The following is a 25,312-nucleotide window of genomic DNA, read 5'->3' as shown; positions in this document are numbered from 1 at the left end:
TGCAATGTCCTTGAAGACCTCTAAGGTCTTTCTAGTGGATCATACTTTCAAGGAGACGTCCAAAATCGAGGAGGATTCAACATGTCAACTGAGTATAATTAGGTTTTAAAAGCTACAGAGAAACTAGAGTGCCGATTTGCTCAACTTCCTGCCTTGCAGTAAAATATAAGAAAAACTAATAAAAAAGGTTTGAAAACTGAGTTTTAACGATAAATTTAAAATAAAGGGTAAAATGAATAGTATCAGGATTGACTTTTAGTGTGAAAATACGGTTTTTCGTTAAAGTGAACAGTACAAGGAGTTTTTCGTTAAAGTACCCTAAAACATATCATTAGCATTACATGCCTTGTCAAGTACAATATTTGCAAGCGAATAGGAAATTACCCTCCAAATTCTTTGAGGCAGCAGTTTTTTCGGTCCACTGCTCCTTCTCCTTAAGAGTATCTGCAATCACATGAACAACATATCAGCAATAACAATTGTTAATACCCACAACCCCTAAGCCCGACAAACCTAATACCTAAACCCAGCAAAATATACCCTTCCATGGCAGTGTGATCTCCCCTGTTACTCCTGTTTTTAAGGTTTTGGGAAGTAAATAGAAAAATAAATTAATTTATTAAAACATTGATTATTATTTATATGTCAATATTATATTCTCAGGCTTGATTTAATCTTGCTTTCCCAGGAAAACAATTTTAGAAAGAATACTTTATAGCATGCAATGCAGCAATGTTTGAATACCTAGAAACGTCATGCAATAAATGGTTCTTATATTGCACATTTTATATTTGATTCACTCACAAGTTTATAATTACTGCTGTAAACTGATCGGAGCATACTTTGCAGCACAGTAAAATTTGGAAAATCACAAGTGATGATGCATGCAAGAAGAATAAAGTTAAAAAATCAGAGATGGGTGCTTCAAATGTCCAAATTTCAGCAAGGCCTACCTACACTGTTCATTGTTCTTCTCAATCTTTGGGTTATAAAACAGTCTCGGGAAGCCAAGGCGCTCATGGTAGTATTATTAGAAGCCGTCTCATAGATTCATAGTGTTGCTCCTGGTTATAGCCGCACTGATTTGCATGTAAGGTCAAATCCATGTTTGAAGAGTAGCCAGTTATGTGCCTACAGTTCTGAAGGTGACAGAAGGAATGTAGGTGAGGATAGTCGAACACCAGTAAAAGGTGTTGATTAAGGGAATACTTCTCAAGAAAAAGGCTAAGGAAGATGGGAGAAATTTTGATGCGCATGCTCTGCTTGGGGAACAAGATCAATAATTCATGATTACAAACAATCTTTCAATATTTATTGCAGAATGAAGAGAAATCTTGGAAGTCAAGAAAGTGACACAAGAAAGAATGTGCTCGAAGGCACTGCAAATTTTTTCTTCTTACTTATTGGAAAGACTTTTCTCTGCGGATTGATAAGGTTGGTGATTTTTCACAATTACTTTCACCTTTTTAATGGATAAGCGACTTAACTTCTTGGTTTTAAACTCTTGAGGATGTTAAAATAGCTACCTCCAAGGTTATAGTATTTTTCTCTTTTATATATGAATTTTTTGTCATTTCTTGTGTATGGAGTCTAGTTAAGTCTTGGAATATGTCGAAGGTGTTCGAACAAGTATTAGGCAGTACTGGAGGGATCGAAGTTAGATTGATTTACTCTTTTGGGAGATTGCATGGTGGCTTTAACAATTGAACATGGTTTAAATGTTTATATATCTTAATTTTTCTAATGTCTTCTCTTGCTTACACTGTCGTGCTTTGTTTTTCGATTTTATTTGATTCTTTGAATGCGTACGTAGAAGATGATTAGCATGCTCACAAGCACACGTGAGAGTATATGTATCTACGATGGAGCCTTGGGCTTAGGTGGTACAGAGTTTGGTATAGTGAAAGCAGTGGCGTAGGCAAAGACAGGAGAGAAAGGAGAACAAAGAAGACAGGAAGAATGAAGGGGAATGTATAAAAGGAGACCAAGTTGTGACCCGTTGTGTGATTAAGAGTATGAGCATGATATGGTGTTAGAAATATACCTTAAAAGTCAATCATGAGATTATACTTTATAGATATTTCACATATTAAACTAATTTAGTTTAATCTAAGGAATATTATTGTTTAAAGTCATCTCATTAAATGTTATATGCTTAAATAACAAGTCCAAGGAATATCTAAATAAGGGAATGTATGAGGAAGTTAGATTCATGAAACCATGCACATATTCTAAACATTCTGATTATAGGATTGTCAATTCAGTATTGACAATCTGATAAGATCAGTATATACAATGTCTTCTTTCTTTAGAGAGTGTCTGGTCTTGAGTCATTAGTCTGAAAGACATCAAAGCAAGTATATAGGTGCTCAATAGAGAGTGAGTTCACTAAATGCAATCAACAAGGATTTGCAGGAAGATTAGCCAATATTTCATTCAACTCAGTGATCAAATTTGTTGTGAACTACCAAGAATATTTGAAGGAAGACCACACCAAATGTACGAAGGAGGAAAATAAAAAGGGAATTAGACTCCCTTAAGTGCTCTACAATAACTAATGTCTAGTTAAACAACAATTCAATTGATCAACAATCATATATTAAACAAAAATTATTAATCAATAACCATTAACTATATTATATCAATTAAACAAAGTTTCATATTAGGATTTAAATAACTAAAATTTGAATAATTAGGGTTTTACCTCAACATTGACGGTGGCCGATGGTGGTGGGCCGATGGCTAACGACCGCGTCGAGTGTGGAGAGCAATGACGTGTGACTGGTGGCGGTCACCTGGCTGCTGCTTCCAATGGCCAATGGCAGAAAAAGCTTCTTACCTTTTTGTCTTGAGTATGTTTGGAGGCTGGATTTTGGTGCTGGTGCTCGGTTCCTCTCGTGTGTGTATAATGGGGATCAGTGGTCTCCTGTTATTTGTGTTATGTATATTTTTTAAAATCAAAACGATGTCGTTCCAATTATTATTTTTTATATTCCAAGTCCAAAACGATGTCGTTTCAAAGATCCATGGTGATGGTTCCTCAATCTCAATGAAGATTTCTGACTTCCAGAGGTACGGTCGCACTTTTTTGCGCCTACGTAGCTTGGACATTACTCATATGACCCATATTACTTCGTCAAATCTCATTATGAGTGGGTTCGGTTTCATTCGGTCAGTTCAGTTGAATTTTCTTTTGGTTTTTTTTTTTTTTTTTTTAGTTCAGTTTTTTTTAGGTTTGGCTTTGTTCATTCGGTTTCAGTTTTTTTATTTTATTATTTTATAAAACTTGATCTTTAGTAATATGGAATTTAAAAAGAAAAAAGGCTTGCATTGGTAGACTAATAATAAGAAAATTAGGAAATTTGAAAGGTAATTGTACATATACAAGATTATATAAATCAATCATATCAACAACCTCAATTGCAAAGAAAAATAATCCCCGTATCCATTCCAAAAGCAAACAAATAGAAAAACTCTTCCAAGTTCCAAAGCCTTCTAAAACTTTCTTTTATAACCAAAGGATTACGCTCCCTAATTGGCAACAAAGTTTCACAAAAAAAGTTTCTATAACCAATGGAATCCCTAGGCTTAGTCTCTAAACCATGCAGTGTTATTCTATATACCTAGCTTGTGGCACAGCGAGTGAATATAATTAGTATAAGATAAAATTTGATTTACAGTGTTGGTTTTACCAACTGAGTGCTGAGGGAGCACTGCAAAATCAACTAGCCGAAAGCAAATCTTCCTCAGAAGGGCAAATGTGGCTGCCCATCAGTGCTCGGGCTACTTCATGCTTACTAAGTTACTATCACTAGTCTTTCGCTTAGGCATGTGCTTGATCTTTTTTCTTACTAGAAGTTTAAAACTTGGCAACAAAGTTTCACAAAAAAATAATTGTGGGCATACATTCATAAAATGTAAAGGGATTCGGTTTAGTCTAGTTAGATTTCCGAACCTCCAAAATCGAAACCGAACCAATAAAGTTTGGTTTGGTTTGGTTTTTTTTTTTTTTTTCAATTTCGATTCAGTATAAATCCATTTTTTCGATTTTTGAACCCACCCCTAAATCTCATATACCAACTTCAAGTCGCTTGCATGAAGTCCAACCTCATAATCATAAGAACAACTCCAGCCCTCCATGGGTTAGTAGGGCAACATCCCTTTTTCCCCCCTCCCCCGCAAAAATCCAGTCCACCCCCATCCAATCAACTAGGCTTTGGGGGAGGCCAGCCACATGCATAGCAAAAAGCAACTAGCCCAATACTTGGCCTACTTGACATCAGCCAAGTGAAACCAATTTCTTTTGCGCTAGGTGTGTGGGCACGCCTTCCTGATATTGCGCAGGGGGGCGAACCCGCGTTGTAGGTGCACTAATGAAAGCAGGACATGGGGCTACGTGGCACGTCCATGACCGTTGGATTTCCAACGGCTAGTTTTCTGGACCATTGGAACGGTCTAAAAATTTTCAAACCCAATAGCTAGTGACGTGGCAAAATCTGGACCGTTCGATTTTCAGGACAACGGTAAAGGTTTTTCGGCCAAAAAATAAAAAAATGTTAGAAATCTTACCATTGGCCATGTGCCCAATTTTGGGCTATTGGATTTCAATCTTTTTGAAATCCAATGGTCCAGATTAATTAACTTAATAAAAAGTGTAAAAAAAATATAAAAAATAGTTAAAAAATACAGAAAAAATAAAACAAATTTTTATTTTATTTTATTTTATTTTTTACTATAAATACCTAACCATCATCTTCCACCTTACATCACATTTCAATATTTTCAATACTTTCAATCAAAGTTTTCATATACTTTTGATTGCAAAAAAAAGGCTAATAGGACGGTCATCGGAGATGTTACATTGTGTAAATGGTGGGTTCAAGCTATTCATGACCCGATTACGGGTAATGAGATGCAATTGTAAGAAGTTTGAAATATGGTTCATACCTTGTTTTGTGAGAAGTTTGGCGCCACAAGAACGAATCAAGGTCTTCAAGGTCATTGGAAAAATCTCAACCAATTGCTTACTTGTTGGAAAACTGCCTCTTTAAAGCTGCCACTAATCAGAGTAATGGTGAAAGTTTCACGGATTAGGTGACAATATTTTTATTTATTTATTTGTATTACACCTGCATTTTATAATATTGTCTTCTCTCGCATTTTTTAGACACTTCAAGTACAAACTTGGTACCATGCAAAAAACAAAAACAAAAACAAATCATTCAGCCACTGGGAATGTTGGAATGTTGACAAAGATTGTCCTAGATACAAAATTATGCCAACTGGTCCAGAAGTTGTCATGCACAACATCCCTCTACACTCTCGGTCAGAAGTAGACTTACACCAAGATCATGACACTATGAACAAGCCTCTAGAATGAATGTCTCCAAATTCTAAATATTTTTGGACATCAGAAAAAGAGGACATGGTGGGAAGAAGGCCTGCAAGAATCGAGGGGACAAGTGGGGAGAGGATCCGAGCAACGAAGATCCTAGCACCACATATCCTAGCTACACAGACTTTATGTAATTTCTTATTTATTTTTAGTACTTTATGTAATTTTTTTTATTTATTTTTAGTACTCATTGGTGTGAATAGTTTTGATTGCGAAGCAAAACCTCATCAGGGACTCTAGAACAGTTGATTTTTCCATTCTCATAATATCATCCACTTGGTTTGCAGACGCTTCATATGCAAGTATCCGCAAGGCAACATTAATTTTTTGCTTAGGAAGGAGGCCTATAACATGAAAAGTATCATTTTTTTTTTTTGCACAAAGTATGGATCTTGGTTGCAAATAGCAATTTGTTGAACAAACTTTGTTGCATTCTAAAACGATTTCTAAAAACATCAGCAGGGAATACACTGTTAGGGATAAAATAATCTTTCAAAGGTTCCTTACCTCGTCTTTCCCTCTTTCTATCCAAGTTTGCGAAACGCCTGAGTTTGGAGATCTGACCCACAACTTGCATGACACGATGTGAATGTGAGGCTTTTTGCCTTCTAAGTTCATCATCATTTTCCTCTTCCATTACGAACATCTCATCTGCACCATTCTCGAGATTGAACAATTCTTCATGTTCTCAAACAATTTTTTCTCTTACTCATCGATTCCATACAATCTCTGAAGAAGACATTGTAAAAACTCAAGATTTATAAACTATAGGATTCTGGGCTAGTTTGAGTTTGGTGTATGAATTAGAATGTATGTGGGGGTTTATATGGACAAAAAAGAAATGATGAGATTGTAGATAATGTCACGTGGCACAACGTGATTGGTTGAAAATCTTATCGAAATCTATTCTAAAGGATTTTAAATAGATAATGACATTGGTGCGATGAGATTAGTTCAAAATCTTATCGGAAATTTATTCATAAAATTCTTACAAAATCATGACATTTGGCGCTACGAAATTGGTTAAAATTCTACATCGAAATCTATTCACAAAATTGTACTTTTGGATAATGACACGTGATGTGATAAGATCGGTTAAAAATCCTATCCAAAATTAAAAATAAAATTATTTTCTATTTTATTAAAAAAATAATAATATTTCAATACAAATTGACTATGCAATTTAGTTTAAGAGTGGAGATGCACTTGAACAATTGCTCTTTATTACAGTCAATTAATATTAATTTGGGTGGATGAAATTGACTCTTGACTATGATTTTTCAGAGGTGGAGTAGCTCTACTGAGTTAAATATAACAAGTAGTATTCAAATAAATTTATGATGACAATTCATGTGGTGGTTTTATCCAAAGGAACTGGATCCGCTCCGGATCCAAAGGAATTGAGCTCACTCATCAAATGATCCGTATCATTGAAATTTGATCCAACAACTATAAACAGGGACCTTCTAAAAGTTATAATAATTATAACCGTTGTATCAAATTTCAATGACCCGAATCATTTGATCATTGAGCTCAATTTCTTTGGATTCGGAGGTGATCCGGTTCTTCATCAAAATAGCAGTCTTCTCTTTATTTATGCCTTTTAGCGACAAGTCTAGCTCTTGTGGGTTTCGATCTTGCCTTAAAAAACGACACGTCGTTGGTAGTAAGTTGACCCCAGCCCCGACGTCTCAAATTCACCGCGTCAAAGAACACTAATAAAACTACCATGGCCGACGAGAGACCCTCGGACCTCAGTTTGGAACAGAAAGTAAAATCCGAGAAAACGAAAGGAAAAAAAGAAAACATCAACGACAATGGGAGAAGAAGAAATTAAGGAAGTTGAGAATCCGAGGTCGATGACGAAGGACCAGTTCCTTTCCTGGAAACGCCAGAAGGTCCCTCTCCTCTTTTTTTTTCTCCGATTTTTTTTTTTTTTTCTCGCTTTGGATTTGTAGGGGCGAGGGTTTTGCTTTCTCCCATTAGTTTTTCTATTTTTGGTATTATATGGTGATAATATAATTTACATATTATGGATTAGATTGTTTAGAATATGTGTTAATTTAACTTTAACAAAGGTTGGTTTGATATGCAAATGTTTGTGAACGTTTGATTTCTTTTTTAATGTGTATTGTGTGTTTGTGTGTGTCTGATTTTTGTTTGGAATTGCAATGTCGAATATGATTCGAGTTCTTGTTTTCGGGGTGTTTGTAATTGTATGGTTGATGTTGGTGGAACTAATGGGATTGGTGTGTAGTAAAATGTTGAATTGTTTTGTTTTGTTTTTTGTTTTTTTTGGTAGGATGATGATGCATCTGCCAGAAGAGCTGAAGCAGAGAGGAAACGCGCAGAGGACATTGCTGCAGGGTCAGTGCCAATGAATGGCCGAGAGCTTTTCGTGCACGAACCTTGGGTTTTTGATAACACTATTTATTGAGGTTAGTTTTTGTCAAGAGAGAGATTCTGTTTTCATTTTTGTTGAATTAGTTAAACTGGTGGATAGATTTTAGAATATATTATTATCTGATCTGGATTATGTTATTGGGTGTTTCTGAAATGAAAGTAGAGTGAGTAATCAGAACCTAGTTGAGATAATATCACGCTTTCTCTCCATGCATCTCCTTCCTTGATTTTAACTCTCGAAAGGACTGGACGTACCAGAAATTATTAGTAAACTATGTTTGTGTATCATTGTTTTGTGTACCACACAATAATATGGCAAAATCTGAACCAGCTTTAGGAAAGAGAAAAAACTCTAATCTTATTTGAGGACTCTTAGTTCAGAAGTACAACAGCAGGCTAAGGGGTTAAAAGCCGAGAAAAACATAGTACATCAACCAAATTTACCTTCTCTGCAGCAAAATACCTGGGAAAACCAGAACCGAACTCTATTTGAATCCTGAACATAGATTCAGGAATACGCGAGTATGAGTATCCCTGACAAGAATCGGACTACAAACCCCTAACAACCTCCTCAATAGAAGAAAACACCTGCTCTTCTATTTTGCATCACTTCCAGGCGATCCTATTATTTCTTTGTTACTACTATGGTAATTAATCCTCCCTAGACAAGCTCAATGCTTAAGGATTATTTGGACGATTGTTTGTATGAATCGATTTATGCCTAGTATGCTTTCCTTTCAAAAGTATCTGTGGTTTCATGTCTATTCTATCTCTACCAAATATATTCTTTGGGCTACAGCACTGGTTACCTAGTACGACCTTGAGTTTTCTTAGTCATGGTACACTTCCCTTCCAGTTAATCAAATATTATGCCAAGAAACAGTAACATACTGGTTTTCCTATTTCGTAACAAAGAATGTTCTACCAATTTTCCGTACTTATTGGCATTTGACCTATTGCACCACCTTGTCCTTAAAACTAAGGGGATGATGTGTTCTTATTCATTTCTTTCCCCAGCCATAAAATTTAAAAATCATCACTGTATATAGATTTAAAGCATCTGCATACATGAAAACTGCAACTACATAGAATTTTTTTTTGGTAAAAACTTTAAATAAAATATTTAAGAACCTTTAAGAAATTCTTAAGGAAAGACCTTAAATAGTTATCAAGGACTATTATGTCAGAATTACACTGGCATTTTATTAATTGATATTAAACCATAAATCATGGCAGGACAAACTCTTGCCGGACAAGTTGAAGGTGACCAAGCCAATTATTTCTTTGCAGGAGGATTTTGTTGGCTTGCTAGAAACATTCGAATATGAGGGTCAATAGGCAGTCCCATTGCCTCAAATGCTGGATCATAATGACTATTCTTCATTGGTCTGAAAGGCAACCATAAAAACTGTAATAAGTTTGAAGTTTACCAAGAACAGAATGATCATCATTCAATAAAACTTCAAATACCTTGGATTAGAAGGAATGAAAAAATTGGTGAATAGATCCAATTTTTTTTCTTGCGGTTCAAAAGTACTCCTGTTAACTCTACTACAACTAGAAGCTGCTGAATTCCTCTGCATTTGACCATATCGTGAAAAGATGGTTTCATTAGTGATAATACAATATTGATTCTGAAACCCTTTTCCACAGTTAAACCCTTGCAAAACCTAATACACTGCAGTACTGAAAAGTTGATACCTTGGAACATTTGGCCGGGGATGACTCTCCTACTGGTTGTTTGCCACGTTTTTCAGAAAATCCCAGCTGTTCTGGTGTCTCTTCCTAAAATATGTTCGTCTTCAGAAATTGCTCTTGTTTACAAAATATACTCAAGAAAAGAAACCACCTATCAAGAGAATCTTTCTCTAATGTGCATCCAAGACTGCTTATGTCGATAGGAAAACCCCCTTTACTCACAAAAGTAGAGTTCTTACAATTATACTACTATGAAATTGCTTCGTGAAGATTCATGTTGGTTGGAAACTCGAAACCAGTGTGATAGTTATAGTTTTCCCAATGAAAGAATGTAGGATATTTGATTATCGATTCAGAAGAAACTTATTTAAGTTATGAGTGAGGAAGGCTCGTACTTTCTCAGTTGGGGAGCTCCGTAGTTGACTGCTCCTCTGAGAACTGCGATCACTTGTAACATTAGATTGATTCATTGTTTCTTCAAGTTGGATGGGAGAAGGCCTACAAAAAAGAATTCAATAAGAGCATGAAGATAAGAGTATTTTGCCCAGGAGATACTTATGATTAAAATAAAATAAATGATATTTTCCGTGCTTCTCTGTCTATTTTCCTTGTAAGAATAGATGATATAAGCAATTGAGGATCATGCAGGTACCTAAAAGGCATCTGAGCTTTGGAAGGTGCAGAGCTGTGATGCGGAGGATCAGCTATGGTAGGTAGCACAGACGGCCTCGGCCTTACAGGGATAGGGAGAGTAGGTAGTGACTTAGCTACTTTATGAGGCCTAAGGAAGACGTATAGGAAGAACCTTAATTTGAACACAATAAAACCTAGTTACTATTCACATTTTCGACTATTGATAATCATTCTGTTTACCAATTTCCCCCACCTTTTTTTGCTGTATACACTTTCATATATAGATTCATAGAAGAATTAAACATTTGATTGCTCACCCAGACTGCATGAGAGGATTAGAATTAGAATTATGTGGCTCGTGCACAAGGACGGCCTTCCCTTTGTTAGTTTGTTCTTGTTGTTGAGGCGGGGCCCTGCATTTCAAAATTAAGATTGAACTGTATTACGATATGCTTTTCATCATTTTACCATTATGGTTACTGAATATCCATTACAGAAAGCACCATCTTTGATATAGGAGAAAATATAATTGGTAATGTTGCATTACCTTGCCAGAGATGATTCCAGTATCCAGGGCCTAAATGCATAATATATACTATAAGGTTTATGTCCATGATTGATTGTTAATTTCCGTGATAAAACTATTTTGATACATAAATTAGGAAAGAACAAAGTTAGATCAGGTACCTAAATTCCCCTGCCGGGAAAGGATTTTGCGGGATTTTGTTCAATTGTTCTCGTTGATTTTCCGGCTGCGCCCAATTCAATGACTGTTGGGTGCCTTGGGGCCTATTCAATGTTGTGGCTGATTTTCCTGCTGTGTCGGATTCAGTAACTGTAGGGTGGCTTGGGGCCTAAATCAGATGCATACTTAAACAAGTTAACAAAGTACCCCTAAACATTATGTTTCCGTGTTCACATTGCAATATTAAATTTATTTGTACCTTATTTGTGCAGCTCCAAAGGGTACGAAGTTGTTCCCTTGTGGGTTAAAAGCTCCATTACCTTGTATAACTTGATTATGTTGGGGCCTAAATTCAATCATCATATCGAATTAACCATACGTCAATGTTACAAGAGAACTAAACCAAGATTGTGATTATGTCAGGTCATGTACCAAAACCCCAATGGAGTCGAGAGCTGTGTAGCAGAATTGACACTCTGGGGATAGAAGAGAACAGCTGGTTGCTGGTTGAGGTAGGATGGCCTCTGGTTCTCACCACCTAGGCCTGCCATCATCTGCTCACAGAAAACAAGTTGTATACAACAGTAGTATCAATTTTATCAAATTTCTTGGTGAAGTAAAATGAAACTGATTGTTTGGGAACTGATTTCCGCACATCCATTTTCTCTTTCTGCACACTCCTGTTCGTTTCTGTCTATACCTTCTATTTTGATTTATTCAATCTAATGACCATAAATAAACAGAGCAGTGTGTTCAGGGGGAATCGAGTGTGGAAATCACTTCTCATTTACGCTAGTGTTTGAAGGGTTTAAACACAGAGCTCACTGTTCTTGTTCCATATTGATTGGGCCCCAAAGTTAGAGACCTAAGCATCAATCAATTTTTCATACAATCAGAAATTATGCTTAGAAAGTTATTCCAATAAATTATGCTTAGAGAGTTATTCCAATGAATTTTTGTTGAAAAGAATGTGTGATTGACATACAGAGGCAATTGCTCCTGTTGGGGATAGGGGTGAACAACTGGATTGGTTTCTTGATGAAATGGCTCCGCCATAACATTACCGACATACATCTGTTCATCAAAACGTCAATAGATAGTCAATGGTGATCGAATTATCAAGGCATATCATAGTTCGTAGACGACTTGATGTAGGACGGAAATTGGGAGGTGAAATAACCCAATTTCCGTCTAGCATCGCGATTGATAATTGTTGATGCGTGTGAATCACGTGTCATTTTATTTTTTTTATTTTTTTGTGCTTGATAGAATAGCATAATAATAACATTAATGTTAGTTTTAAATGGAAGGACAATAATATGATTGAGGTATTATACTCACCGGACGATACTCCGGTGCACTGTTTGGCATAGGAGGATTGAAGAAGAACCGTGTTCTTTCACTCTGGTTTTGAGGATATAGAAAAAGAGGGTTAGAGGACTGATAGCTTGGAAATACAGCGGCTCCAGGCATGAAGTTTTGGGTTGAATTTGCTGGATTCAGACCGGACCAGTTATTTCCAGCTGATGAACCGAGCTCCAGCTCCTCCTATATGCAAAGATGCAAAAAAATTATAAACTAAATGTAAAAAGATTACCATCAATAGCAAATAAGCAAACCGGAAATACATCACAAAACCATTTTTAATCTTGGAATACATAGAATTGAACCTTCTTCATAGGTAGGTGATGCTAAACCGTATCTTCTAGGGTTTGATACTATTACAATATGAAGTCACAAACTTGAAATGGGGTTGAGAGATGGTTTATAAATTTCAAACTTCGGCATGTCACATTGCTAGATTGTTAGTCCAGGTCACGCATTCAAATGCGAATCCAAGTAAATATGGGTTAAAATTGAATATTTTAAGCAAACGTATCAGATTATCTTTCAAATTACCTTTCAAGTCAAATTACGTTTTAGTGTCTTACCATGTATGGAGGGTAGGGTTGGGATGCTCCTCTAAGTAGATGATTAAATGTAACTTCCGGCAGCGGCGGCAATGACAAGTTCGGAGCATTAGAAATCGGAGGGATTAACTCTTCTGGATTTGGTTGAGCCTAATAAACATCAATGAAAAAAGAAAACAAGTTATTGCTCCCATTCAAATTAATTTGAATAACAATGCTTATACTACTAATGCACTTATAATGAAACTTGTAATATTCTCAAAGGTTAGGACAACAATTTATTCCAAATGTCCCACATTAGTTGATTAGGGTTTGGAGTATATCCATGTCATATCTTTGCTTTCTGTTAATCAAAGACAACTAAATCCAAAACCATTTTATTATACCCGAAGTCTATACAATTGTGGAATCATCATGATTTTGTTCCTTCACTAGGCCAGAGTCATCTCCACTTCTAAAACTTTGTTTCATTAGAACAATTTTAGATTGGTTGAACACATTGCATTGGACTCTAACACTACGTGAGGTCTACTACAATCATGTGAGATCCGTCACATACCAATGAATTCCAACACAGTCGATAATCTTTACTTAGTTAGAGGCATATAATTCAAAATGAGTAAACGAAACATACTATTATTTGCGGGTTATTCCCCATTGCCTCAGCAAATAGAGCAGAAAATGAAATCTCATTTGGAGCCAAGTTTGCAGGTTGTTCATGGGAAGGGTTTAAAAAGTTGAATTCCGTCTCTGTGAGGGTCTCCGTCGACCTTATCGGATCCATAGGCTGAGGGCTATCGGTTGATGATTCCAAGTCAACAACGTGTTCCTGCTACACCATCACATTCCGTCGCAAAATAATTAGAAATATACAACTACTTATATCACATTTACTAATAGTTTACGTAGAATTATTTACGTGTGACAAATATCGTATCTCGTAAACTGGTTAACTAAACTAGTGAAACAGAAAGTGTTACAAATTTAACAAAAAGAGAAAAGAACACGAGTAAGAGTTTCACCGCAGCATTGTTCTCCATTGACGGTATTTGCATGCTGTGATTGTTAGCAAAGGGATCGAATGGATCACGTCCAATGCTAGCCGACTGATCACCTTCCATCTGATTCTTCTGATCACAGTTTCAAACAAGAAGTCAGCTTTGTATTTAAATTGATATCACTACAAATATTGCATGTGTGTACGTAGGTCAAAACCTGTTTGGTTACACTGAAGAGAATTACTCATTAAAATGATTTTCCACATTATATTTTTGTTATATAGATTAAGGCCATGTTTGGATGAGAGATTTCCATGTCCCGTTTAAAACCAAGCTAGTAAAAAAATAGACCCCAAAAAATTGGATAGAGGAGATTATAAATATCTTCCCCAAACATAGCCTAACCGGCTCATATACATTTTCTTTCATTAGGAAAAAGCATTCTTTTTGGGATAAAAAACAATCATAAATGTCTTGTTATATAAAGTAAGTGGTGTTTATAGATAACCATATTATTCCTTAAATACCACATAAAAAAAACCAACACAAAATTGTTGATAAAATACTAGATTTGCAGAGTCTACATTTCTTACTGGGAGAGTGAGTTAAAATTAATCGGACAGAACCAAAACCTAATACTTCGAAAAATATAGAAATTCTTTTATAGTTACATTATGTACATTGGATTTGGCAGTAAAGACTAAAGACAAGTCATCCATTCAAATTACATGGCATTTATGTGATTAAATATATTCACTAAAAGTATTAAAAAAAATAATAAAAAAGCCCATCGAACAATAAAATTACAAAAGTTTTAAAACCAAACGATCTCGCCTAAAATTAATATATATATATATATATATGATAAACATATAACTTATACACAAAATTATTTAGTGAGAGCTGAGTCTTTTTTGAGGTAGGATATTATTTGACCGAGCTCATCCCTCTCATGGGGTTGAATCTTTTCGAAGGGAAAACACAAAAAAAAAAAAAAAAAAAAATGAAAGAAAACAAAAGAAAGGGAAATTTATAAAGAATAATGTTAGCCATATTAAATTTTTGCACCAAATAACGTGCTACTATCAAATTAGTACTTTAATTCAAATTACAATTTAATTAATAATTATAATAAAAATTTATATGATGCAAAATGTTTCAAACCACACCACCCAATATCAAGGTTGGCTGAGAAATTTTTTTTTTTTAGAATTTAATTTTCTTTTTATTTAATGAAAAAAATATTTAAACTAGAGACAGGGGCCCATGAAATACATCTGCCACATTATTTGATAGAAGGAATACTTTGACTTTGCTCAGATGGAGGCAAATTAAGGGCCAGCCACTTAAAACCGATATAACCAAAGAAGTTACTTTCGACAAAAAGCCCAAAGGAAATCAGAAGGATTTTCTGCTACACTTTTCATAATTTAGCAAAATCTTCCAAAAAAAATCATTTGCTAATTGAACCAGACTCATGCAAAATACAAATCAATTAGTAAAAAACTAGAAATTAAATAGTCAATGCAAAGAGTGCCCAAATTTGAAAAAAAAAAAAATGTGGTTATGTGATTGTTTGGGCAGAGAAACACACGAACTCTCTCTCTCTCTCTCTCTCTCTCTTGCAAAGAGTGCCCAAATTTGAAAAAAAAAAAATGTGGTTATGTGACTGTTTGGGCAGAGAAACACACGAACTCTCTCTCTCTCTCTCTCTCTCTCTCTCTCTCTCTCTCTCTCTCTCGTAAAACTAGAAAAGGATCATCCCTTCCACCAAGTTTACCAAGTTCATCCATCCGGTCCATTGAAATTTGATGCAACGGCTAAAGTTATTATAACTTTTAAAATGATCCCTGTTTGTAACCGTTTAATCAAATTTCAATAACTCGGATAAGTAGAATTTGTGAATTTGGTAAAAGGAATATGGAGAGGATACCTTTCCCATAAAACTTTACTTTTGGACATCAGCAAGGATCACACCTGCAGCTACCTGCTATATGAAATCCTTGAAATGGACAACAAAAAGAAAAAAAATTATATAAAAGGAGATCCAAGGCCAACAAACAAATAAATTGAATCAATCTTGCAAAGAAACCAAACCAAAAAGTAAAAAAAATTTCAAATTCGTACTTCTTTTTTTATTATTTAATTTTTACGAAATTCTTGTGAATTACCTCAGAATACACGCTTCACACTCCACAGATTCCTGTATAATAAAATAGACAACTTGAATCAGTATATGACCATTTCAATTTTATGATGTATATTCTAAACTGTGAAATTAAACATGAAAAATTTTATTGAAAAAATTACACAAAGATAAAATAGGTGTAGGGGTGCTACTTTGGCCTAGGGCACGCGGTAACCTTCTAGCTATAGGAGAAAGGAGAGAAGGATGGAGATGGTGACTGATAAAGGAGTGAAAGGGAAAGTGAATACCTCTGGCTAGTTGTGAACAGGAAGACACTCTCAAGATAAAATCAACTAGTTGTTTGTATCTTCAGATGGGTGAGAGATATAGCTTATTTATAGCCAAAAAAACCAATATGTGTCACAAAAGTAAACGAGGTCAGCTGTTAAAAATTTTAACGTTTGAACTCGGAAAATAAACCAAAGTGTAACATTTTTTCTTTTTCTAATCTGGAAGTTAGTGAGAGGCTTATTTTTAAGAACCAAAAAGGTTATAGAGAACACACTTTCTTTAGGGTTGAATAAGATAAAAGGGTTTTAATATATTACCATGAGTACAAAATTTTTTTATTTTCAAAATGGTGTATTTCGCGCGCTTTCTATTGCTTATATATACACTATGCGCAAAATTTGTTGGCAATAGCGAGTGCAATATAAACGGAGCGGGAATAGCGCTTCTCTTTTTTAAACGTGTACGTAACTATCAATTCAAATGATTGATTAACTTCCAATACTTACGCGTGTCCATAAACATTAGTTTCGTTAGCCCATCAATATGTCACGTTGATCAAGTATTCTCGATACTTACGCGTGTCAATTAACATTTTGTTTCCTCAACCTCATCCACATTTCGTTAGTATGCTTGAGTTTTGTATGGAAAGTCTCATTTGTTAATTCACATAACCTAAATTCCTATGGGATTAATTCATTGATGCTTAACATATTTTCCACAATGTTATTTTATAATTCACCGTTGGTAAATGAGTAAAAAGCACAAAGCTAACTTTGAAACTTTGTGTGGTAGTACAAAGTAAGACATGAGTACAAAAACATTGGCCAATCCGGGCATTTGTATGCATGTACAAGTGTAACCTGGGTTTCAGTGGTCTTAAGCCAAGGGACGAAAGTGATCCACCCGAGTTTCTTCACACCTTCCCTTATTATTAAATTTGAAGCAAAATTAAAATGGCCAGATTCTGTAACTGAAAGCACTAAGACTCTTTTGCCACGCCATAGGCCTCGTAGCCTTTCCTTAAATATGCATGCATGCGAGATTTGTCTCTAATTGGTCCTTTTTTTACATTTGTCAACAAATTCTTGTTGATAAAAATGTGCCTTTTCCAGTCAACTTTAGTTCATTGGCCCAGAACTGAAGGTTGTTCGCAAAAGATAAGGATGAGTTAATGTCGGATTTGTGGATTTTTGTAATTTTTTGAAATAAATGAAAAGGGATTGTGATTTGTGAAGCAATAATACGTACAACCATATCCGTAGAAGGAAAAATAATAACTAGATGGAAAAGTAAATAAAGAAAGACGGTATACAAAATCTAACAGGATGTTCATTAGATTTAGTGCCCTAAATAAGATTTCTTAATTAAGTATTGGTACTTTAATTGAGGCACAAATGGTAACCATACAAGCTTGTTTTTCTCAACCATCTATTTTATGCAACACACCTCATCCATCCGGAACGGAGTCTATCACAAATGCTAACCATGCAAGCTTGTTCTTTTCTACCATCCATTCTATGCAACACAAATCGTCCGTTATAAATGAGGTTTGTCACAAATGGTAACTATGCTTGGTTTCTATGTTTTTCTCTATTCTTCATTTGGTTCTTACAATGTCAATAATTACGAATAGTTCATAATAAGTTTCAATAGGAAAAAAATATTGATATTTGAACTTCAAGACATTATAGCTATTTTTGGGTTGGATGAATTAATCGAAGAAGATCGCTTAATTGTAGCAAGAGCCCGAAAAATTGAGCGTTTTGTGGAGCCTAAAATAATCCCAAATATTCTAGAGGCAACACGTGTACTTTTATTCAAGAAAGACAAGATTGCCCTCAATAAATGGGCATGCTTCTCAGATGCTCCCACATGCAGCTCACACCCCTGGAGGTCCCAGCAGTTGAATACGACTACCCACGGCTCACCTGCCCTTGGCAAGGAATTAAAGATAAGGATTAATTACCCAAATCCTATCTTTAATACATTCCTAATTAAAGATTGACTCCAATCAAGTAAGTAATCCTAATTTAAATCAATTAGGGATAATTACTCCATTATCTCGAGATATTATTTCCTATTAAATATCTTGGGAATATTTAGAGAATGTCTCTCCATTATACACTATGGGTGTATTTGTTGCACCGGACTGTCTCGGACTAGACTAGCTGCCGGGACTAAGCTGGATTAACTTAATGATGCGTTTGGTGTAGTGTCGGACTAAGAAGTAGGATAATAAAATTTTCAACATGCAATTCACAAATCCGACACCAAATTAGCACAAACAACTCAAATTGGGTCCAAACAGGGACTCTTTCAAATTGGGTCCAAACAGGGACTCTTTCTTCTTCTTCTTCGCTGGAAATTACAAGCAAGGACTCTTTCTCCATGTCATTGTCCCTGAAGCCCTGGAGCACATTGCACATTGCACATTGCACACTACACACACACATAGCAATCTGCTTGAAACCCATCAAAATGCAACGGGTAGAATCCAATCAGTCCATAAAATTTATCAGATTGACAAACTCTAACACATAAACCTTAACTAAATCGCATTATACAACCTGCAAAAACTCAACTTAAATTCTGAAATTCAACACCTTTCAATAAACCCAGATTCCATAAATAAATAAAAAATAAAAAAAACAGATGGAAAAAATTCAAAAGAACTAGAGAGAGTGAGAGACAGAGAGAGATGGTTAGTTCAACCGGGATTGAACGGGGGAGGAGGAGGGGCGATTTAGGTGGAGGGCGACCAGGATACTGATGAGGGCAAGCAGGACGCAGAGATGAGGGTGATGAGGACGAGGATGAGGAAGTAGGACAAGGAGGGAGCAGGGAACGCAGGGAGTGATGGCGACAACTCTCTCTCATAGGAAGAGCGAGGTTCTCTCTCGCAGGTGGTCTTACGAGTCCGGCCGAATTGGGGTTCTTGGCCAAGAACTCCTAACGAAGTCTTTAATCCCAGCGAGTCCCATATAATCCCATTAAACCTAATCCTTGTGCAAACCAAACATGAGACTACACTAGCAATTCGGTCAAACAAACACCCCCTATATGGCCAGCCCTAGCCTTATAAATACCCCATATTCTACCAAATTTTCAAGGCTTTTGCAACCCTAAAAAGGCCTTAAACACTTTATTCTCTCAGAGAAACTAACTTAGGCATCAGAGATCCGTTGACCTAACCCCTCTACCTCGTGGGCCCATGAGGCTTAGGTCTTTGATCAAAGGTGTTCATTGTTTTGCAGGTGCATTTTCGTCAAGACTGAAGACGGTGGAAATTTACATCGACAAATTGGTGCTTTCATTGAGAGTTGATTCAAAATACTTGAAGAATCCTCTCACATTTGTGTAGACATCGAAATTTCGATGAAATGAATGTTGACTAATAAATAAAATTTCAACGCTTACGTGTCACATAAATTTTACACGTAGAGTGTGACTCAATGAAAAATCGAAATGAATCAGAAAAGTCATCAAATAAGACATGTGTCAACACCTGGCAAAAATGATTTATTTCATCTGACTATTATATTCAAAATTAGGCCTTGAAAATTTCTATAAATAGAAGCCAATTTCATTCATTTTTTTTCACAAATTCACATCACACCAAAACCTTGAAGCTGTGAAACTCTAAAGCTCTTAAGCAAATCTCGAATGATCAAGAAAGCCCTCTTCGTTTTTCGTCAAATCGTCCTTCAAGATCAAGCCCCGACGGCCCTTGAAGAACTTCCACCAACTCAAGATCAAGCCCTGACGGCCCTTGAAGAAAGTGTTCATCGTTCATCATCCGTTCTTCCTAAGATTAAGCCCCGACGGCCCTTTGGATCAACAACACTAACAAATCCGCACATCCATTTTTCAAGATCAAGCCCAAAAGCCCTTGAAGATTCGTTCATCAACCGTTCATCCCAAGATCAAGCCCCGACAACCCTTTGGATCAACAAACACCCATTCTTCAAGATCAAGCCCAAAAGCCCCTTGAAGATCCGTTCATCAACCGTTCATCCTAAGATCAAGCCCCAACGGCCCTTTGGATCAACAACATCAATAAATCCGCATAACTGTTCATCCTTAGACCAAGCCCTGACGGCCTTTTGGATCAACAGCCCATCCACATATCTACACCTTACGAAGATAGAATCAGAGGATCAAATTGTAGAAGAGATTATAACCCCAAAATCAATACAAAATATATTTTGTACACGTGTTTTTGTCTCAAGGAATTTTCGTGTTTACAATTTGTTTCTTGAATTTTCTATTATGTTGAATTTCTCACATGTCGTATCAATTAATTTTTCCAAGAAAAGTTTCTTGATCAATCCCTGGAGAAAGGATACAATGGTAGGAAATTCAGAAACTATGACGAACAGAACATCATACGTGGAAAGATTTGGACCGAAGAATGGAGACAAGGACATAGCCCTACGAAAGAGATCTTCAAGGCTCAACGTGACAGCAAGAGGAGCCCTACTGTCGCAGAGCTGCGCCATCACCATCATCACCGTGACCCAGTAGCTACGATAAGGCCACCAGGCCACGACACCACTCACACCAAACCCTAGGCAGAAGGCCCAGGTCCATTTCCAAGCCCATGAGCAGGAGGCCTAGAACTTTGCAGTTGCCACAGCAAGCCCTGGACAGGAGGCCTAGCCTAATGCAGCAGCAGGCCTTGTTACACAGCAGGCCTAAACCCGAGCCTAGAATTCAATAATTATTTCTAGCTGGGTAGCGTAACGAGCCCAACCCCAAGCCACCCAGCCAACAGGCCATGATGTGGCAGCCCAACGGCTATGCAGGCCCAAGGCGAGCAGGTGCCGATCCAACGCGCCCCGCTACCCGTTTCGACGATCCGGTCCGCGACCCAATCTATTCCAAGGTCATCTCCAGTGATCCAGATTCCGACCACTGGTCATGCGATTGATTCAAGGTTACTTACACCCCACTTTTCTGCAGGAATCCCAGCTTTAGGCTTAAGTTTTGTACTTGCAGTCCACTATACTTCCACCACACATGGAGACGCCTATTATATAAGTTATTCCAATCTAAATGGTGAGCACCACCTGCCCTAGTAGGTCACCAATTTGACGAACGCCCTCGTGCAGCAGACCATCTTGGTGAACCAGCTTTTTGAGCGTATCAAGATGTAGCGCACCTTAGATAAGGTGTCTCAAAGTAGGAAAATGGTGGAAGAACGTGACTCATTCCAGCAATGTCCTGGCAAAGAGCCACTCAACCTACCACGAATTGTGCGTTTAGGTAGTGTGCACTCTAGTTTGGGCCCTTGGGGGTCTTCTCCCTTCTAGATGTGCAGAGAAGCATTCATTCCTAACTTAGCTCACGAGTCAGTGTGTAGTCGAGGTTAGGTCCACACTCCGATGAGCAATTAGGACGTTCTAGGAGAAACGTCCACACGAGGCTAGGCCCATAAGGAGATCCTTCTATAAGGCAGCAGAGTAGGCAGCCGCATGACACCCAAAGAAAAGCACGTGAGCAGTTCAGCTCAAGTTCCACTGGGTGCCTCCGCCAAGAGCGGCGAGCAGCACAATGCACATCAATCATGGCACAGACGAGCATGACATGTCGAAGAGTAACATAGACCAGTAGGTCAACACCCAAGGCAGCTGGAGGCTCCACTGCCTCACCAGGCACAAATCCAAGAGGAAGTATAAAGACTTGTAGCAGAGCAGCTGCGCGGATTCCAACACATTAACACTATTGATGATGCCCTTCGTAGAGATGTGGCCAACCTAAGTAGGTCACCTTTTACAGACGAGATCAAGAAGACGGAGCCACCACGGAAGTTCAACCTGCCACATTTCACCTCGTTTAGGGGAGGTGAAGATCCGGACAAGCATTTGATGCATTACCGAAGTGCCATGACCCTCTACACCAACAATGATGCTTTCATGTGCAAGATTTTTGCCACGACGCTCCAAGGCGAGGCGCAAGTCTGGTTCTACACCCTACCGCCATGCTTAATTCGGAACTTCAGCGAGTTTTCCTTGGTTTTCACTAAGGAATATTTGTCATACCGCTTGATCAAAAAGAAGTTTGATCACCTCTTCAATATGAAGAAGGACCTGAAGGAGTCACTCCGCTCTTTCGTCAAAAGATTCAAGGTGGAGAAGGCAAAGATTGTCAGATGCGATGACAACATCGCATGCTCAACTTTTCGAAAAGGGCTCCCAGCAGATCACCAGCTTTTCGGAGAATTGATTATAGCTAGAACATGTCCTTGGCAAACTCTTATGCTTTGGTAGAAAAGCACTCCCTCTGGGATGAGGAAAAGTTCTCCCAAAAGTAGCATGAGTAGCTATGCAGAGTCACGGAATCGACTCAAAAGAAGATAAGCGATAAACCGCTCAACATCAAAAGCAAGCCAGGAGATAAACGCAGGGACCGGTCTCCAGCAAAGGGAGGCACAGCACCCAAGACGTACACCAAGTTCTTAGTCCCGATCAGCCAAATCCTTCGCGACCTCAAGGACAAGCCATGGTTCAAGCCGCCGCCACCTTTAAGGGGCGACATCTCTAAGATGGACCAGACCAAATATTACGCATTCCATAGAGGTCCTGGGTACACATCCAATGATTACACTATATGGAAAAGGTACCTTGAGCAATTCGTGAATGAAGGCAAGTGCGACTAGTATTTTGATAGACCAGCTGCCCGGCCAAGGTAAGAAGCAAATGCTAATGTCGAAGCCCCAACCAAGACAATCCGAATCAACGGAATCTTTGTCGAATCTGAGCATCTGGGGGCTACCAATAACTCCAAGAAGAGGAAGATCCAACATATGAGATCGGTTAATTAGGTTCAAGCTGTAAATGTTGTGCCTAGGTGATTTCTATACAATTGGCCTACGCTATCATTGGCAGAGTCATGGTGGACAACGGCAGCTCAGTCAACCTCTTACAACTGTCAGTCATCCAAAAGATGGGCCTGGAAAACACAATCAAACGTAAAATAGAGGTCTTGATTGGATTCAACGGACTCACCTCAACTACCATTGGCACTATCACACTTGACGTAACCAGCCCATTGATTGTCTCATCGCAGACCTTCATGATTGTCAGTGACCCATTTTCTCACAAAGGGATATTGAGTCGTCCCTGGCTAGTGAAGATTGGGGCTGTGACATCGATCGAGTATCAGAAAATCTGATTTCGTATCCCGGTAGGAGCAGTCAGAGAGATCAAAGGCGATCAGGCCATGTCTAGGTGATGCACTGTACAAGTTCTTAAATAGTCGAAGAAGAAATCTTTTTCTTCAGCAGTAGCAGTTGAAGTGTAGAAAGATGACTCTACCTCCACCAGATAGCAATTACAGCAGGCAGGTCAAGAAGATGACGTCAAGGTCGACAATTCCTTGGAAGATGAATCAGGATGAAAACCTGAAGAAGACGCCGATTCTGAGCCTAGTGGAGAAGGAAGAGCTCACGGCTTTCCTTAGAGAGAATCACGACGTTTTTGCATGGTCACCCTTTGACATGCCCAGCATTGATCCAGGGATAGCTTGTCACGAGTTGCACGTCGATCCCGCTGCCAAACCTGTGATCCAGAAAAGGCAACATTTCTCACCCGAGCGAGTAGCGATCATTAAGGTAGAAATCAACAAGTTACTGGAGGCTAAATTCATTGAGGAAGTGGCACACTCAGCATGGCTGGCGAACATCATGCTAGTGATGAAAAAAGAGAAGGGAAAATGGAGAGTATGCGTGATTACACTGATCTCAACATGGCATGCCTTAAGGATAACTACCCAGTTCCTCGAATCGACCTACTCGTTGACTTAACATCCGGGAGCCAGCTACTTAGCTTCTTGGACGAGTACTCAGGCTATAATCAAATTTCCATGCAAAAGCTTGATAAAGAAAAGACCACATTCATGACAGAGCGAGGCACATATTGCTACAAGGTCATGCCCTTTGGCCTCAAGAACGCAAGAGCAACCTACCAACGACTCGTAAACACGATGTTTAAGAAGCATATTGGAGTCACCATTGAAGTTTACGTTGATGACATTATGGTGAAAGGCAAGCAGCGGTCAGACCGTATTTGCAACTTGATAGAAACTTTTGCCATTCTCTGAGAATGCAACATGAAGCTTAACCTAGCCAAATTGCACATTTGGCGTCTCTTCAGGTCGATTCCTAGGGTACCTTGTAAGCTAACAAGGAATTGAGGCTCATCCAAGGCAGATCAAAGTGATCCTGGACATGAAATCACCCACAGCTCTGAAGAAGATCGAAAGTCTGACCGGACGAGCAGTCGCACCACTCAATCGTTTCCTTTCACGATCCACTAACTAATGCAAACCCTTCTTCAAGGCAATAAAAAAAACACAGAAGGACAAATGGGACGATGAAAGTAAGAAAGCATTTCAGGATCTAAAATAGTACCTGACATCACCTTCACTACTATCCAAACCGGAAGTAACGGAGAACTTATACATCTATATGGTGGTATCGAAAGTAGTAGTAAGCTCTGACCTCATGCGAGAAGAGCTGGGGCCTAAATGCCTGTATTCTACACATCCAAAGCTTTATTCGATGTAGAAACCAGATACCCAAAGATTGAAAAACTAATTTTAGCACTAGTGGTTGCAGCTCGGAAGCTCGGACCTACTTTCAAGGGCATCCGGTCATCGTCATGACCTAATACCCATTAGGATCAGTTTTGCAAAACGGCATAGCATGAAGTGGGCGTTGGAACTTGGTCAGTACGGCCTAGCATACCAACCCCGCAAGGCGATAAAAGCCCAGGCATTGGCGGACTTCATAGCAGAATTCACCTTAAGCCTGAAAGATACAGCAACACGGCCTGAAAGTGCTTTGAAGGCAGCCGAGCACACCATAGCCGTACCAGCCCTACCTGATGGAGATTTTTGGCATTTGCAATTCAATGGATCATCCAACCGTCAAGGATTTGGGATAAGCCTAGTTCTTACTACCCCAGACGGCTTGATGCTCGAGCAAGCGATCCCTCTAAGCTTCAAAGCATCAAACAATGAAGCAAAGTATGAAGCCGTACTAGTAGGTTTTCGATTAGCAAAAGACCTAACGATGTAGAAGCTTGTGATCTATTTCGATTCCCAGCTGATCACTAACCAAACCTTAGGGGAGAACGCAGCAAAGCACCCAAGGATGGCTTGATACCTCGA

The 25,312-nt window shown here is 38.0% G+C and overlaps 2 protein-coding genes and 1 long non-coding RNA gene across 6 annotated transcripts; 2 read left to right on the top strand and 1 right to left on the bottom strand.

Annotated features, from left to right (window-relative positions):
* Positions 1-221: 221 nt before the first annotated feature.
* Positions 222-3,577, bottom strand: LOC125476700. The gene is made up of 3 exons (XR_007257996.1): positions 2,705-3,577; positions 954-1,139; positions 222-444 (listed from the first exon to the last, which is right to left on the bottom strand). It is a non-coding gene; the product is annotated as an uncharacterized LOC125476700 (long non-coding RNA).
* A 3,549-nt stretch (positions 3,578-7,126) lies between these two features.
* On the top strand, positions 7,127-11,577 carry LOC103959031 (zinc finger CCCH domain-containing protein 15 homolog). 4 transcript variants are annotated; one of them, XR_007257917.1, is made up of 4 exons: positions 7,127-7,293; positions 7,698-7,833; positions 10,145-10,205; positions 11,238-11,577. XR_007257917.1 is itself a non-coding variant. In XM_048582885.1 (3 exons), exons 1-2 carry the CDS (start codon positions 7,213-7,215, stop codon positions 7,830-7,832), a joined length of 216 nt encoding a protein of 71 aa, XP_048438842.1. In that variant the 5' UTR covers positions 7,127-7,212; the 3' UTR covers position 7,833; positions 9,089-9,317. The 4 variants fall into 4 exon arrangements, 3 of the variants coding, with proteins under 3 accessions (XP_048438842.1, XP_048438841.1, XP_009369640.1); XM_048582885.1 differs by lacking the exons at positions 10,145-10,205; positions 11,238-11,577 and adding an exon at positions 9,089-9,317; XM_048582884.1 differs by lacking the exons at positions 10,145-10,205; positions 11,238-11,577 and adding an exon at positions 9,035-9,317 and having other exon boundaries at positions 7,128-7,293.
* An 8,932-nt stretch (positions 11,578-20,509) lies between these two features.
* On the top strand, positions 20,510-23,314 carry LOC125476679. The gene is made up of 4 exons (XM_048583009.1): positions 20,510-20,661; positions 21,885-22,406; positions 22,526-22,759; positions 23,029-23,314. The coding sequence occupies exons 1-4, from the start codon at positions 20,510-20,512 to the stop codon at positions 23,312-23,314; spliced, it is 1,194 nt and encodes a 397-aa protein (XP_048438966.1).
* The last annotated feature ends 1,998 nt before the right edge of the window (positions 23,315-25,312 follow it).

This window comes from the organism of the source record quoted next, unplaced genomic scaffold (genome assembly GCF_019419815.1).
Source record: "Pyrus x bretschneideri cultivar Hongxiangsu unplaced genomic scaffold, Pyrus_bretschneideri_v1 Contig2, whole genome shotgun sequence".
Lineage (NCBI taxonomy): Eukaryota > Viridiplantae > Streptophyta > Magnoliopsida > Rosales > Rosaceae > Pyrus > Pyrus x bretschneideri.
Note: the sequence above shows the minus strand (reverse complement) of the source record. Positions and strands in the feature narration are given on the sequence as shown.

Bases quoted from the DNA above. Each gene is read 5' to 3' on its own strand.
- LOC103959031 (XM_009371365.3), top strand. From the start codon at position 7,213: ATGGGAGAAGAAGAAATTAAGGAAGTTGAGAATCCGAGGTCGATGACG. The intron at 7,294-7,697 runs GTCCCTCTCCTC...TTTTTTTGGTAG, and splicing joins TTTCCTGGAAACGCCAGAAG to GATGATGATGCATCTGCCAG.
- LOC125476679 (XM_048583009.1), top strand. From the start codon at position 20,510: ATGACGAACAGAACATCATACGTGGAAAGATTTGGACCGAAGAATGGA. The intron at 20,662-21,884 runs GTAGCTACGATA...TGCCCTTCGTAG, and splicing joins ACCATCATCACCGTGACCCA to AGATGTGGCCAACCTAAGTA. The intron at 22,760-23,028 runs GTACCTTGAGCA...TATCATTGGCAG, and splicing joins GATTACACTATATGGAAAAG to AGTCATGGTGGACAACGGCA.